Here is a 16,133-nt window from a genome sequence, read left to right as displayed (position 1 = left end):
ACTCAAGATCAGCCAAACTAGCCTTTTGAGGAAATAAATTCAGGAGAAAAAATATTCAGCAACCATTTAAATCAATCACTACAACTTTATGAATTATATAATGCAATGTGAGTAAATGTACTTCCCAACTCCAACCCCCACCATAGACTACTTGCAGATAATCTACAAAACAAGTAACTAAGGCTACAGACTTTATAGACTCATTTTCTAGAGACTCGTTTTCTAGTTTCCATTATCAAATCTGTCCTACACTGAAACCTGAGAATTGGTGAGCAATTTGCCCACTGTTTGAGCTTTACCACAGTACCATCCTTGCCTTTCCCCCTTCCTTTCCTCCCCCTGAAATGGCAAACTGAACTGAACACAAGACTATGATACTTATACACATTTAACAATTACTGATCTTATTCTAAAATATTTTTAAAAACACAATAAATAGAAACAATAGTTTCCTTATGGGCAGGGATTCACACAAACACTGTGCCATCGAGCAGCAAAAATATTTTGTTTTAAATGGAGAATTTCAAACAAAACTAGACAGGGGCGCCTGGGTGGCGCAGTCGTTAAGCATCTGCCTTCGGCTCAAGGCATGATCCCGGCGTTCTGGGATCGAGCCCCACATCAGGCTCCTCCACTAGGAGCCTGCTTCTTCCTCCCCCACTCCCCCTGCTTGTGTTCCCTCTCTTGTTGGCTGTCTCTAATAAATAAATAAATAAATCTTAAAAAAAAAAAAAAAACTAGACAAAGAAGTATAACAAACCCCCTAAATACCTTGTCACTTAACTCATGGTCAATCTTGTTTCAGCTCCATCCCTACCTCTTCCCTCCCTCCATAATTTTTAGAAGCAAACCCCAGATGTCATGATTTTCATCATAAAAATTTTTAGAACACATCTTGTAAAAGGACTCTATTAAAAAAATTGAGAAATACTATCACACCAACATAAAACAAAAAAACTCATTAATTCCTTAATGTCATCAAATATGAAGTCAGTCCCAATATTTTTAGATTGATCCGTTCTTATTTTGTTTTTTTTTTTTAAAGTTCATTTTTTTTTTGTAATCTCTAGACCTAATATGGGGCTCAAACTCACCACCCCAAGGTCAAGAGTCCCATGCTCCTCTAAGCCAGGCTAGACTGATGGGTTTTTAAAGCAAGCTCACATGTATAAAACACACACCTTATAACTAACTTACTACCAAGGACCCATGAAAATATATCTTCAGAGAATTTTATGTGGCATTTCACTTTATGCAGTTTAAATTATAAACATACCAGGAATGTATGTGCTCTGAGAACATTCTGCTGCTGAGAGGAAGACTGGTTAAAAATGTTTGGTTTCACAGATATAGTACAAAAAAGCACTGTTTTACATTGTTTAGTCATCACAAAACATTTTACCCCTAGAATCTAAAGGAAAGGAAGGCAATTTACAGTAACAGTTAACCAATTCTAAAGGACCTATGAAAAATATCCAAGGTGACTTCGGCAAACATCAGTGCCTAGAAGAAAAATTCTAACATTATCAGGTTACGTATCAACTTAAAGCTTATAATACTTTTATTTTACCATAATCCTTTGTTTCTTTCCTTCTAATAAGCATTGGAATTTGGTTGGTTGAACAGATAACTGCAGCCAATGGTAAAGCTGTATAAGGTACTCCACACACACTGTCAAAATTGATTCCTGCATTTTGGGCAGTTTGGAATAAAATATCTGCAACCTGTAAGAAAATGAACACATAAACTTATTATCTTATATGGTGTGTATAAATCATGTTAACATTAAAGACAGTAATAACTGAACAGGAGGTAGCCTCAAACTTGATCAGAAAAATATGTATGCCTTTTTGTTAAATGACCCTCTCTATAAATCCTAGTTTACAAATATAAAAACATAAAAATGACTCCACTTGTCTAGATGACTCAGGGTGTGCTCTGAGGGCAACACAGGATGTGTTGGGGAAGGCCCTGATGTTGACCCCAAAGACTAAGAATGGCTCCCAGTATCCCAATTTCCCTTAATAATCAATTATGATTTGACCATCTAAACCTTTCTATATACCTGCTAGCTACATTTTCTGCCTGAAAGAAGTCTTTATTGAAAAGTTTCGGGGCGCCTGGGTAGCTCAGTCAGCTAAGCATCTGCCTTGGGCTCAGGTCATGATCTCAGGGTCCTGGGATGGAGGCCGGCACCAGGCTTCCTGCTCAGCGGGGAGTCTGCTTCTCCTCCTTCCTCTTCCCCCCACTGCTCATGCTGTGTCTCTCTCTCTCTAATAAATAAAATCTTAAAAAAAAGTTTCATAAGAGAAATTAAGAGAACAATACTACTTAATTTGCATCAAAAAGAACAAATACCTAGGAATAAATTTAACCAAAGTGAAAGACCTGTACACTGAAAACTTTAAGACGCTGGTGAAAGAAAGTGAAGACAGAAAAGCTTATGAATTGTAAAAGTCCATACTACGCAAAGCAGACACAATGCAATCCCTATTAAAATTCCAGTGGCATTTTTTACAGAAATAGAACAATCCTAAAATTTGTATGGAACCCCAAAAGACCCCAAACAGCCAAAGCAATCTTAAGAAAGATAAGGCTGAAAGCATTATCCTCCCTGATTTCAGACTATACTACAAAGCCAGAGTAATCAGAAGAGTGTGGTATTGCCATAAGAACAGACACACAGATCAATGGCACAGAACAGAGCCCAGAAATAAACCTATTCTTATGTGGTCAATTAATTTATGGCAAAGGAGCCAAGAACATACAATGGGAAAAGGACAATCTCTTCAATAAACAGTGCTGGGAAGACTGGACAGTCTCATGCAAAAGAATGAAACTGGACCACTATCTTGCACCATACACAAAAATCAACACAAAACAGCTTAGACTTGAGTGTAAGACTGAAACCATAAAACTCCTAGAAGAAAACACAGGTGGTAAGCTCCCTGACATAGGTCTTGACAATGATTTTTTGGATTTGACACCAAAACCAAAGGAAACAAAACAAAAATAAGTGGGACTACATCCAACTAAATAGCTTCTCCACAGTAAAAGAAACCACTGACAAAATGAAAAAACAGAGTATCTGCAGTTCATATACCTGATATGGGGCTAATATATAAAGAACTCATATACCTCAATAACAAAAAACAATCAACCCAATTAAAACATAAGCAGAGGACCCAAACAGACATTTTTCCAGAGACGACAAATTGCCAACACCTATATGAAAAGGTGCTCAGCATCACTAATCAGGAAAATGCAAATCAAAACCACAATGAGGTATCACTTCACCCTTGTTAGAATGGCTACCATCAAAAAGACAAGAATAGGGCATCTGGGTGGCTCAGTCAGTTAAGTGTCTGCCTTCGGCTCAGATCATGATCCCCAGGGTCCCCGTGGAGGGCTCTCTGCTCAGTGGGGAGTCTGCTTCTCCCTCTGCCTCTCCCCCAACTTGTGCTCTCTCACTCTCTCTCCCAAATAAATAATAAAATTTTAAAAAAACCAAAAACACAAGGATAACAAGTGCCAGCAAGAACGTGGGGGAAAGGAAACCCTAGTGCCCTGGTGATAAGAATGTTAATTGGTGCAACAATTATGAAAAACAGTATGGACATTCCTCAAAAAATTAAAAATAGAACTACCATATGATCTGGCAATTTCATTTCTGGGTGTTTATCCAAAAAACCAAAAACACTAATTTGAAAAGATATGTGCACCCCTATGTTTACAACAGCATTATTTACAAGAGCCCAGATACGGAAGCAGGCTGGGCGTCCATCAATAGAGGACTGGCTGAAGAAGATGCAGTGTACACACACACACACACACACACACACACACACACACACACACACACGGGAGTATTACTCAGCCAAAAAACACGAGCTCTTACCTTTTGTGACAACATGGACGGACCCTGAGGGTATTATGCTAAGTGAAAGAAGAGAAAGACAAACACTATATGATTTCACTTATATGTGGAATCTAAAAAAAACCCAAAAGAACAAACAAAGCAGAAATAGACCCACAAATACAGAGAACGACCTGGTGGCTGCCAGACGGGAGGAGGCGAGATGGGCAAAATAGATGAAGGGGGGTGGGAGGTACACGTTTCCAGTTATGGAATGAATAAGTCTTGGGAATTAAAGGTACAGAGCAGGGAACAGTGACAGATGGTAGCTACACCTGTGGTGAGCACAGCAGGAAGAAGGGTTGTCCAATCCCTATGTCATACACCTGAAACTAATAACACTGTGTGCCAACTACGCTTCAACTTAAAAACAAACCACCAAAAAAAAAAAGAAAAAGGAAGAAAAGGAAAGGAAAAAAGAAAACAGGCTCATAAATATAGAGCACTGCTGGTTCCCAGAGCCAAGTAGGGTGGGGGATAGGAGAAACAGCTGAAGGGGATTGAGGGTTTAAAATAAATGTCACTGGGAAGAAAAGTACAGCATAGGGAATATAGTCAATAATATAATAACTTTGTATGGTGACAAATGGTAACTACAACTTATTGTGGTGAGCCTTTCAAAATGCATATAATTGTCAAATCACTGTGTTGTACAGGTGAAACTAGTATGTCAACTATACTTCGATTAAACATTTTTTAAAAAGGAAAAAAACCCTAAGGACTCCACCAAAAAACTATTAGAACTAATAAGTGAATTCAGTCAAGTTGAAGGATACAAAATCAATACACAGGTTTCTGTGGGTTTTTTTTGTTTGTTTGTTTGTTTTTTACGATTTCATTTATTTGAGAGTGAGAGAGAGCGAGCGAGCGAGCATGAGCAGGGGCAGAGGGAGAGGGAGAAGCTGACTCCCCTGCTGAGCAGGGGGCCCAATGCAGGTTCTGGGATCATGACCTGAGCCACCAAAGGCAGATGCTTAACTGACTGAGCCACCCAGGTGCCCCTGTCGTGTTTCTATATACAGATAAAGTAGCAGAAAGAGAAATCAAAAACAATTCCACTTAAAATAGCATCAAAGGGAATTAAATAGCTAGGAATAAATTTAACCAAGGTAAAAAATCTGTGTACTGGAAACTATAAGACTGATGAAAGACACTGAAGACGACCCAATTAAATGAAGAGACATATTATGCTCATGGAGTACCAATATCAATTCTTGCTAAAATATTCATACTCCTCAAAGGGAACTACAGATTCAATACAATCCTTATCAAAATCCCAATAGCATTTTTCACAGCACTAGAACAAATAATCCTAAAATTTGTATGGAACCACAAAAGACCCCAAATAGCCACAGAAATCTTGAGAAAGAACAAAGCTAGAAGTAATCACAATCCCAGACTTCAAACCATCCTACAGAGCTAAAGTAACCAACACAGTATAGTACTGGCAAAAAAACAGACACACAGATCAATAGAACTGAGAGCCTGGAAATAAACTGACTCATATATGCTCAATTAATCTACAACAAAGGACGCAAGAATATACAATGGGGAAACACAGTCTCTTCAATATATGGTGTTGGGAAAATTGGACAGCTACAGGCAAAAGAACTAAACTAGGCCGCTTTCTCACACCAAAAACTCAAAATGGATTAAAGACCTCAACCTAACAACTGAAACCATAAAACTCGTAAAAGAAAATACTGGCAGTGAACCCTTAGGGGTTTTAGCAGTGTTTCTTTGACCTCTCTCTTCAGGCAAGAGCAACAGAAGAAAAAATAAACAATCAGAATACATCAAAATAAAAAGATTTTGCACAGGGAATAAAACCATCAACAGAACAAAAAGGCAATCTGCTGGTGGGAGAAGATATCTGCAAATGATATAACCAATAAAGGGTTAAATCAAAAATATATAGAGAACTTGTACAACACATTGACAAAACAAACGATCCAAGTAAAAAATGGGCAAAGGACCCAAATACACATTTTCCAAAGGAAGACATACGGATCACACAGTCGGCCAGCAGGCACGTGAAAAGATGCTCAATGTCACTCATCATCAGGGAAATGCAAATCAAAAGCACAATGAGATATCACCTCACACCTGTCAGAATGGCTATGATCAAAGAGATAAGAAACATGTCGGAAGGGTGCCTGAGTAGCTCAGTGGGTTAAGCATCTGCTGTCATGATCTCAGGATCCTGGGACTGAGCCCAGCATCAGGCTCCCTGCTCAGTGGGGAGTCTGCTTCTCCCTGTTCCTCTGCCTGCAGCTCCCCTGCTTGTGTTCTCTGCTCTTCCTGTCAAATAAGTAAGTAAAGTAAGTAAGTAAATAAATACAATGTTTATGAAAGAAAGGAAGAAAGAAATAGATGGGGAGTTTAAAAAGGGAGCCCCTATGCAATGTTGGCAGGAATGTAAATTGGGGCAGTCACTTTGGAAAACAGTATGGAAGTTCCTCAAAAAATTAAAAATAGAAATGCTATGCAATCCACTAACTCCACTTCTGGGTATTTACCTGAAGAAAATGAAAACACCAATTTGAAAAGAAAGTGCACCCCAACATTATTTACAATAGACAAGATATGGAAACAACCTAAGTTATCCACAGACAGATGCATAAAGATGTGGTACATATACACAGTGGAATATTAGCCATAAAAAGAATGAAATCTTGCCATTTGCAACAATAGGGAAGGACCTAGAGGGTATTTATTATGCTAAGTGAAATGCCTGAGAAAGAAAAATGCTATATGATTTCACCTACATGTGGAATCTAAAAAAAATGAACAAACAAAACAGAAACAGACTCACTGACACAGGAAACAAATTACTGGTTACAAGCAGGGAGGGGCTGGGGGGTGAGGGGTGAAATACAAAGAAATCATGGAGATGTAATGTACGACATAGGGTTTACAGTCAATAATATTGATAAAAAAAATCAATGGAAGCATACCAAATTGTTAAAAAGTTTCATAAATACAGAGCCTACTGTGTGAAGTACTATTTTATAATATCCTTTCCCATATAAATCATGATATTTCAATGCTAGAATGCATAACCTCATTCAACACCGCCTTATTTAAAAAAAAAAATGCAAACTTAAGAATTGCTTAGTGAAGGGGTGTCTGGGTGGCTCAGTCGGTTGAGCATCTGCCTTCAGCTCCAGTCATGATCACAGGGTCCTGGGATCAAGCCCTGCAGCGGACTCCCTGCTCATCGGGGAATCTGCTTCTCCCTCTGCCTCTGCACCCTCTCCACTCCTACTTGTGTACTCTCTCTCAAGTAACTTTTTAAAAATCTTTAAAAAAAAAATGGCTTAGTGAACTAGATCAGATCTTCAAAATTTTTTGCACCTGTACTTCTAAAGACTTGACAATTCTGTATTTTTAAGTTGCAAAAGATGTAATTTCTAGAGTACAAAAAAATCATTATTATCCTAGAACTGTTATCACTGTTTTGAGTGAATACGATGGGTCCAAATGCTACAGTGATTTGATACTGACCATCTCCGTTTTATTTATTTCTAAGATTTTATTTATTTATTTGAGAGAGAGAAAGCTCGAGAGAAAGACAGCACAAGCACGAGGACCACTGGAGGGAGAGGAAGCAGGCTCCCTTCCGAGCAGGGAACTCAATCCCAGGATCCTGACATCATGACCTGAGCCCAAGGCAGACACCCAACCAACTGAGCCACCCAGATGCCCCGACCATCTCCATTTTAAAAAATATGAAAATACTGGACTATGAAAGTTGGAAAAATTTTACATTTTTGGAACTCATATTTCATCCCACAGTCTGCACAGAATTTTATTCTAATGCAATTATGTTTATACTTAGAAAACTGTTAGTGATCACTCTATCATACTTCTCCACAACAAAATATATGTAAATTCAAATTTAAAACTGTAAATTTTCTATTTCTATTAATTCCCATGACCATAAATCTCTAAGTTTTAAAAATTGTTATGTGTTATCATTACAACAGTTACAAGCATGAAATTAATTAAAACATAATTTATGAAGTTTGATAGAAGTGTAAGAATGGATTATTTTGGAAATACTTTCCTTAGTGAGATGAATGGTACCCCCCATTTGTTTATGTATCTACTTAAACTGAGTATTCCTTACAACTAGGAAGTTAGAGATTAGCGTAAATTCTTTTGGTTTTTTGGGGGGTGCAAATACTGAGAAATCCTCTTTGCGTAAATAAGTAGATACAAAAGGGGTTCCATTACAGCTAGGTCTCTCAATGTTTTCAATTCTTGAGTTAACTACCAAAAATCACACACACACCAAGATGTAGCATCAAAAAGCAATTTTTAGTCATCTAACAATCAACTGACTTGTCCAAAAAAAAAAAAAATCAGCCTATTTTTCATTCGAAGGTCCCTAGTCATTCAGCTTCTCACCACTGAAGAGAGGCACCAAAACTTGACTCTGGATGGTGAGAAGAGTCCAACCCACTTCAACCAGTGCTTCAGTCCTTTTTATAATAACCTTACAAAGTAGGGTTCCCAAAGGGTGAGAATAAACCCTTAGGTGGTGGGAGAAATTCATACGTCTTCTTGATAAATCTTCCTTTGAGGATGGAAATGTTCTCTATCTGCACTGTCCAATGTCCCACTAGCCACATGTGATTATTTCAATTTTATTTTTTTTAAAGATTTTATTTCTTTGAAAGAGAAAGCATGAGCAATGGGGTGGGGGTAAGCAGAGGGAGAAGCAGACTCCAAGCTGAACAGGGAGATTGATAGGGCTCAATCCCAGGACTGCAAAGGCCAAAGGCAGACGTTTAACCAGCTGAGCCACCCAGGTGCCTGAATTATTTCAATTTTAAAATTTATAATGCTCACATTCACATGTGGCTAGCAGCAAGTCTATCGGACAGCACATTCAGATCCTTCTATTCATTACAGTCAGTAGCTCTGGCTGGCAGCTTGTTAGAAAGATATAAAGTCAGGCCCTGCCTTAGATCCACTAAATCAGATCACGCAGTTTAACAAAATGCGCAGGTGATTCTTATTTACTCAAAGACTGAGACACACTGTGCTAACAAACCTTTAATTTGTACTAGGTTTTTCCCCTAGTTTGACCAAAAAAGTGCCTCCATGAAATGTTTATCCTCTGGCTTTCATTCTTGCTCCTGGCCACAAAGTGCAAAATCAAATCCCCCTTTCTAAGCAAGAGCCCTCCCAAACATTTAAGAAGCTATTAAATTCTTCCCCCACCCATCTTTTCCTTTGTCTCCCACATCTTATTTTCTCAGAGTTAAATACACAGAACTCATTGGACTATTTCTGTGCCATCAACAGCGCTCCAAACTAGGCTTCCTGACTTGAAAGCACGCGTCAAAGCCTGCGAGTCAAGGAGCAAGCTGCTCTCTAGGTCCTGATAAAATCAACTCAACTTTACATGTTTGTGGGCCCTGCTCCTATTTCCCAGGGAAGCAAACCCTCAAAGCCTGGGCTCTATTTCTGCCCAAAGCACACACTATACATCTGCTTCATTAAAAAAAATTAAAAAAAAAAGAATGAATGAATGAATGAAAAAAGTTATATTCCAAACATTAAGAAAAATTTAAAGACCTCCCTGGTTCCTGTAAGATTAAAGTCATAACAGGGGCGCCTGNAAAGTTATATTCCAAACATTAAGAAAAATTTAAAGACCTCCCTGGTTCCTGTAAGATTAAAGTCATACAGGGACGCCTGAGGTGGCACAGCGGTTAAGCGTCTGCCTTCGGCTCAGGGCGTGATCCCGGCGTTATGGGATCGAACCCCACGTCAGGCTCCTCCGCTGGGAGCCTGCTTCTTCCTCTCCCACTCCCCCTGCTTGTGTTCCCTCTCTCGCTGGCTGTCTCTATCTCTGTCAAATAAATAAATAAAATCTTTAAAAAAAAGAAAAGATTAAAGTCATACAGACTTCTACATACTAAAAACACAAGACAAAATGTGTAACTTTCTGAAATGCCTTTCATCATGGTGATTTCTAACTCTATGTAAAAAACAAAACCAACCCGTATATAACCTGCACCAAATGTTCCTTCCCTAGAGCGCTCTCTTCTTTGCAAGATTATGTACACTGAGCAGCTGTGCTCGGGCCCGATTAAAACTCCTTTCCTTTTTTTTTTTTTTAATTTAAGAAAGGTCTGTTCATTTTGCATCAACGGTCCGCAACAGCCTAACAGTTCCTGGCCTCGGGGCTTCTCCAACCGACTCCCTAGGACTACAGTAGGGTCGGCTGCCTGCTTGGCTCTTTTGCTCTCACCCAGAGCCCAACTCCTTCACCCTCTCTATCTCCTGGTCCCCATTCCGGCCACCCAGCCCCCTTCTTCCCTTTCCCGGGCTGGCACCTGACTTAGAAGACGCGGTCGAGACACGATGCCACGCAGATCGATGTAAACAGGGGAAGAGAGCCCGCTCTTCAGTACGAAGTTCCCAAACTTGAAAGCCTGCACGTCGTACAGACCCGTTACCAATGACCCCAAAGCTGCTTCTGCGGCTGCCATCTCCACGAGGTCCCGGTCCTGTTCTAAACTCCAAGGCGCGCCAGGCCTGCGGCGCCCCACTGTCGTCATCCGAGGAAGCCCCGCCTCTTCCGCCGTCTCTTCCGGCGGCCGCGGGGCTCGCGGGGCACCGCTCCCGGGCTTTAAGGAGCTGGTTGTGTGTGGTGTTGGAAGCGCTCCGGAGGCGGCGCTTGGTGTTTCAGCCTGCTGCTTGTGGATCGGGCCGCTGGAGTTTAAAGCTCCGAATACCTGACTGACCTCCGAGTCATAAAGCCGAGCCTCTCTAGAGAGATTGTGTAAACCCTGCCCGTTTTATAGCTCAATGTCCCCTTAATTATCTCCTGCCTGGCCAAGCGTGTAGTTATTTGCCGCTATTAGCCACGACTCCTCCTCTCTCATACTCCTCCCTCCCCCGACCCCGGTTTCACCAAGTAGACGGTAAGGTCTGGAAGACGGGGATCTTTACTCAGTTCTTAATTAGCTTCATGGCATCTGGCACGTGACAATGTCAGAGCAANTAATTAGCTTCATGGCATCTGGCACAGGGACCATAAAGGGCTTAGCAGGTAACTGTTCATCACCTCTTCTGTCAGAACTGTGTGTCTTGGAGGAGGACGTGTGTTTATTCCCGTTAAAGTAGCTCAGCTGCTTGGCAGGTAGTAAGAAGTGTACAGCGGATGAGGAAGGGAGAGAGGAGAGTAGAGGAGGATGAATTGCTCCGTATCAAGGTTATCCAGGAGGATAATTTTGCCAGCCAATCTGAAAATCCAAGCGTATTTGGTCTTTACAAATAAATCCCTTAAAGTGGGGGAAATTCCCATTATGTGAAGAAGGCAATACTTTAAGAGAAATAACCCTTAAAACTATATATGGCTCATGATGCTTGCTCATTAAATAGATTCTGATTTCTATATTTCTATATATATATATTTTTAAGATTTTATTTATTTATTTGACAGAGAGAGAGACAGTCAGCGAGAGAGGGAACACAAGCAGGGGGAGTGGGAGAGGAAGAAGCAGGCTCATAGCAGAGGAGCCTGATGTGGGGCTCGATCCCACAACGCCGGGATCACACCCTAAGCCGAAGGCCGACGCTTAACCGCTGCGCCACCCAGGCGCCCCTCTATATTTCTATATTTTTAATGTCTGTATTTTCTTTGACAAGCTTGTGCTGACCAGCCAGTGTGAAGAACCCATGCTTTTGAGACTTGTTTCTCATTTCAAATAAATGCAGTGAAATTTTGATGAAATAGAAGCCAAATGTTAAAACATTTTTGTTCTTATTGGCAAAGTAAGCTAATCAAAACACTTCAATCTCTAATGCTCTCGCTAATCGACATTGTACTCTGAATCAGTCTCATTTACATTTGGATGGCACCTGCAGACCGATCACGTCTGTATAGGCTAATCCAGACTCAGAGAGTCCACACCATGATGCATAAATTTGTGAGATCCAGCTCAAATGGCCTGACAATTTTCTAACAAAGTCAACACCTGGAACACCAGAATAAAGTTAACGACACACACCTGAGACTTGACTTTTTTTTCGCGGGGGGGCGATAAATGCCTTAGGATACTTCTCCAGGCTACGAAATTGTTGCTTTCTTTCCAAAATGCTGGGCAAAAAGTGTTGTAATGATAACGTGACATTTTCAACTTGTCAAAGGCCTTTGTATATTTGGGGAAGAGAAAAAAAATTTACTCTTTCCTTGAACAATGGTTTTAATTAGAAAAGAAAAAGACCACCAGAAATAATATCTTTAGTATAGTATATTTATAGGAATGCATAACTTGTGAGATGTACATTTTGAAGTTTCATCCATAACTTATAACATTTGCTGTAATAATAACAAGACAGGTCATCACTTTACAACATTACGCATGAGTGATTTTGACTTACAAATAAAATATTTACAACCTACCTTTACAAAATGACATTGTGTGCATACAAAATGAACTGCAGAAAAATTTAAAAATAATAAGACAACCAAAAACCCAGAAGATACACTTAAGGCAGACCAGCAAGACACTGAAATAATTAAGGCTGTGGAATTCTTCTGCACCTTGAAAATATAGAGCTATTTATCAATACTGTGGAGTGATTTTAAATCAATTGTTACAAGCCTGATGGAAGTATGTACTTATATGTATATGTGTAATGGTCCCTATGGGGAAACCTATCCACTTCTGGATAAGGCCCTTAATTTGAATGGCCAGAGAAGCCCACTCCAAACTCTCAAATGACTTGGTGGGGAGGGGGTCACTCAAAACCAAGAGGTGCCAATGCAGTTTGCAAACCAACTATTAATAATTCAAACATAAAGATAGTCCTGACCCTAGGTAAACAGCTTCAACGATGGCCCCATTATGTTTCAGGCTTTGTTCATTTGGCTTTGTGGACTTCACAGGACAGCAAACAATTCCCAGAGGAGTAGACTCGAACTCCACCCACCAGCCCTAATGGTTTTGAATGGCCCTAAATGGTTTTCCAGTAGAAAAACTGCCCAACCGGGGCTGTCTTCAACTGGATAGATTTCTGCATATGAGCAATAACATATACAAACATATTATACACTATCTACATGTACAGATGTACATATACCCATATTTTCCAACAGTTTGCACTTTGATCACTACCATTCTCTGACTAGGATCTCATTCTGACGGGCATATTCAGTTTTTCACAGTCTTCACATTTATCCTAACTACTGGTGTTACTCACCTTCCCCATAGAGCAGGCTGGAGTTCGGCAGAACAGAAGTAAAAGCACCAAGGTCAAAGAAATCAGACACAGAGATGACAGATATGGCTTAAGTTAGTAAGAGAAGATGTATGTTTTGTTAACTTCAAATTCATAACCACAGTCTCTGAGATCATGGTAACAGTCCCCATAATACTCCAGGATGTGGATTCATTTCTTGATAGAAGGCAGGCATTGATGGAACTCTTAATGCTAGCTCACCCTGGGCTAGCAAACTGGCTTGCTTAAGTTGGGACGCCAGGAAATTTATTTGCACTTTTTCCCCACCACAATTCCTTTTTTTTCAACTATCCTCACCCTCTGAAATAACAGCTATCTGAAGAAACAGTTGATCTTGATCATTTGGATAAAACTAAATCTGACCACATTTTAGAATCTCCCAGCAAACAGGCTGACAGGAAAACACAATAGCCTATGAATATTTCAGGCTTTCATGAGTATTAATTTCAAGCTTTCCATAAATGTCCCTTAAAGATGAAAATTTGTCTTAGAGTAATTGCTTTTTCCTCTCCTCTAACTTCTACACATATGGAAAATGCAGAAATGCCTTTCTTTGAAAATATGGCCTATGATATTTCTGTGTTCTATTTCTACATAGATTTCTCACACGAATAACATTTCCTATTAAAAATGTCTAGAGCTATGGACAAATTTCAGCTCTTTTTAACCCTCTAGAATTAATGAAATGACTGAGAGCCTTATTGTTTTTAGAAAATAAATATTAACACAGTAGCTTCCCTTTTCTCAGTGGAGTAGATATAAACCTTGTCTTTTCTAAATGCACCCTAGATTTAATTATTAATTTCCAAACAAACCCTAGATTTTAAATAGTAAATAGAAAAGCCATAATGCAAATAAATCCATTGGAAGCCCACATACTATGTTAGCCTGACCCAGACTCCACAAGCTGCTACACAGGGGAAAAAGGAATAAAGCCCACATTCCTCAAAACTGAACAATGGAGTGGGGAGTTTGCACTTTTGCCTTACTACAGAGACCCCCTACGTCTGTAACATTTCCTCCTCTATCAAATTTGTGGGACAAAGTTTTAGTCAATATGCAGATATAACCACCATCTAGTTTATAATGTCTTTGCTCCCTCATGTTCTCACAAATCTAAATTTCCATGCTCTTTCACATAGGCAAGCAAACAAGGAATGACTAACTCTTGGGCATTAAATCATGGAGATGATGGGAAAGCAAATATGCTACTCCTGAAACACCTAATTATCTTAAAAGGAAAAAAAAAAAAGATCCAAGGTTTTCCCTCCAAAATCCAACAGTTCAATTCATTTCTACATCTGTGCATATAATTTGCCTCTTATAATGGATGCCGGTGAGATTCTGAAGAAATGAGTTGTGATATAAAACAATATTTTATTCTCACTTCTGCCCTTCCAGTGAGGAAAGTGGCTGTTTGAGTTCTTTTCTGTCAATTTTTCCAGAGCATAAAGCTTGAGAACAGAGAGCAGCGGTTGCTTTGGAGGGCATCCTACTCTGGCTCTGCCATCAGAAATATGGAAAAAAACAGTTTATTCACATAAGACCATCAGCTCTCCTAACTTTTCTGTAGACAAGCTCTTAAATGATTGAAATTATAAGCTAAGACCAAATAACATTTAGACAAAGAGCACCTGGTACTTCCAATTAAAATCAATTTACAGAATTTAATCTCATGAGTTTGCAAATGGTATCCTAAAATATGAATATTGAAAACCTGGAATGTTCAAAGTTACTATTAATAAAATTCTTAGCACTGGCAGTGTGTAGCACTTTAAGAAAATCAAAGTATTCTTTAGACATCCCAACTATGCTATTTTTTGCAACATTTCTATGAGATTAAAGTCCCTCCCCCTTCCACCACCCCCACTCCCATTTTAACAATGGGGACATTCGGGACAGAAAAAGACTTTCTGTAAGAAAGGACGAATCAGGAATAGCTGAGGTTGAAACTCAAGAATTCCTGGCCTCACCCTATATTCAGATGTTTTCATTTAAAAGATATTTTAACATAAAGGAAAAAAATGCTGCAGTATCAGTCTAAATACAACGAACTTCTTTATCTCCCATCCTCCCCTCTGAAAGGCACTACTATTTATAAAGGCTTTGTGAACGACAAAGCGGTGAAGCCAGCTTTTCCTCTGCTTCCTCTACTCCCCCAAGAGTGTTTATGGCTGTGAGAGTCCTGAAGGACACCTCCAACATTACAATTTTTTTTCTTAAAAATTTTCCCAACATTCAGCTGTAAGTGGATATAAATCTATTTAATTTGAAACAAATGTAAAAGATGCAGTAAATCATCATATCTTTAAAAAATTATTATGAGTTGTCCCTGATCTTTTCCTTTTCTGCATCCCACCCTTGCAAAACAAAACCCCAAAACTCTATGCAATGAACGTAAGCCAAGCAAGAAACTTATGACTTTAACCAACATTAATTTTTCCCATTTCAACTGCAAGTTCACTCTAATTCCCAGTTAAGTTTTGATTTCCAGAACTATCACGATTATGGTGGAAGTGGACTATTTTCTCTTCTCCCCCTTTCTACCGCAAAGTAATAAATATCTGCCAAAACAGGTACAGAAGCTGGTTTCTAATCCTTCATCCCTCACCACAGTTGCCCACAGAGCAACCTCAAGTACATTTCCCAGCCCTACCTTCGGGGATTCCTTATTTCCAACAGGCTACGGAGAATTCTCAAAGCAGGGCTGCTGTCTTACTCCTCTTGGGAAGGGAGCAGGGGCTTTGCAGACAGGGCACTTCTCTGTTAGTTTTCTTCAGTGACCAAGCTATATAAAATACACACCCTTTCTCTTGGGGCCTCTATTAAATTAATTCTACTCTGATGATTGTACTTAGGCTCCAGTTAACAGAATCATACTACTTTGCATTTCTATGTCCCGCCTCTCCTGTCTCCTCACTTCCCCAACATGTGTACTTGGATGGAGGGG

The 16,133-nt window shown here is 39.5% G+C and overlaps 1 protein-coding gene across 2 annotated transcripts; it reads right to left on the bottom strand.

Moving 5' to 3' along the window:
* Nucleotides 1–689: 689 nt before the first annotated feature.
* On the bottom strand, nt 690–10,687 carry UMPS (uridine monophosphate synthetase). Of its 2 annotated transcripts, XM_034659757.1 has the most exons (3): nt 10,270–10,574; nt 3,899–3,936; nt 712–1,724 (listed from the first exon to the last, which is right to left on the bottom strand). In XM_034659757.1, the coding sequence occupies exons 1-3, from the start codon at nt 10,492–10,494 to the stop codon at nt 1,562–1,564; spliced, it is 426 nt and encodes a 141-aa protein (XP_034515648.1). In that variant the 5' UTR covers nt 10,495–10,574; the 3' UTR covers nt 712–1,561. The 2 variants fall into 2 exon arrangements, 1 of the variants encoding a protein (XP_034515648.1); XR_004625055.1 differs by lacking the exon at nt 3,899–3,936 and having other exon boundaries at nt 690–1,724; nt 10,270–10,687.
* Between the last annotated feature and the right edge of the window lie 5,446 nt (nt 10,688–16,133).

Source organism: Ailuropoda melanoleuca, chromosome 1 (assembly GCF_002007445.2).
Source record: "Ailuropoda melanoleuca isolate Jingjing chromosome 1, ASM200744v2, whole genome shotgun sequence".
NCBI lineage: Eukaryota > Metazoa > Chordata > Mammalia > Carnivora > Ursidae > Ailuropoda > Ailuropoda melanoleuca.
This window is presented reverse-complemented; position numbering and strand designations above follow the sequence as displayed.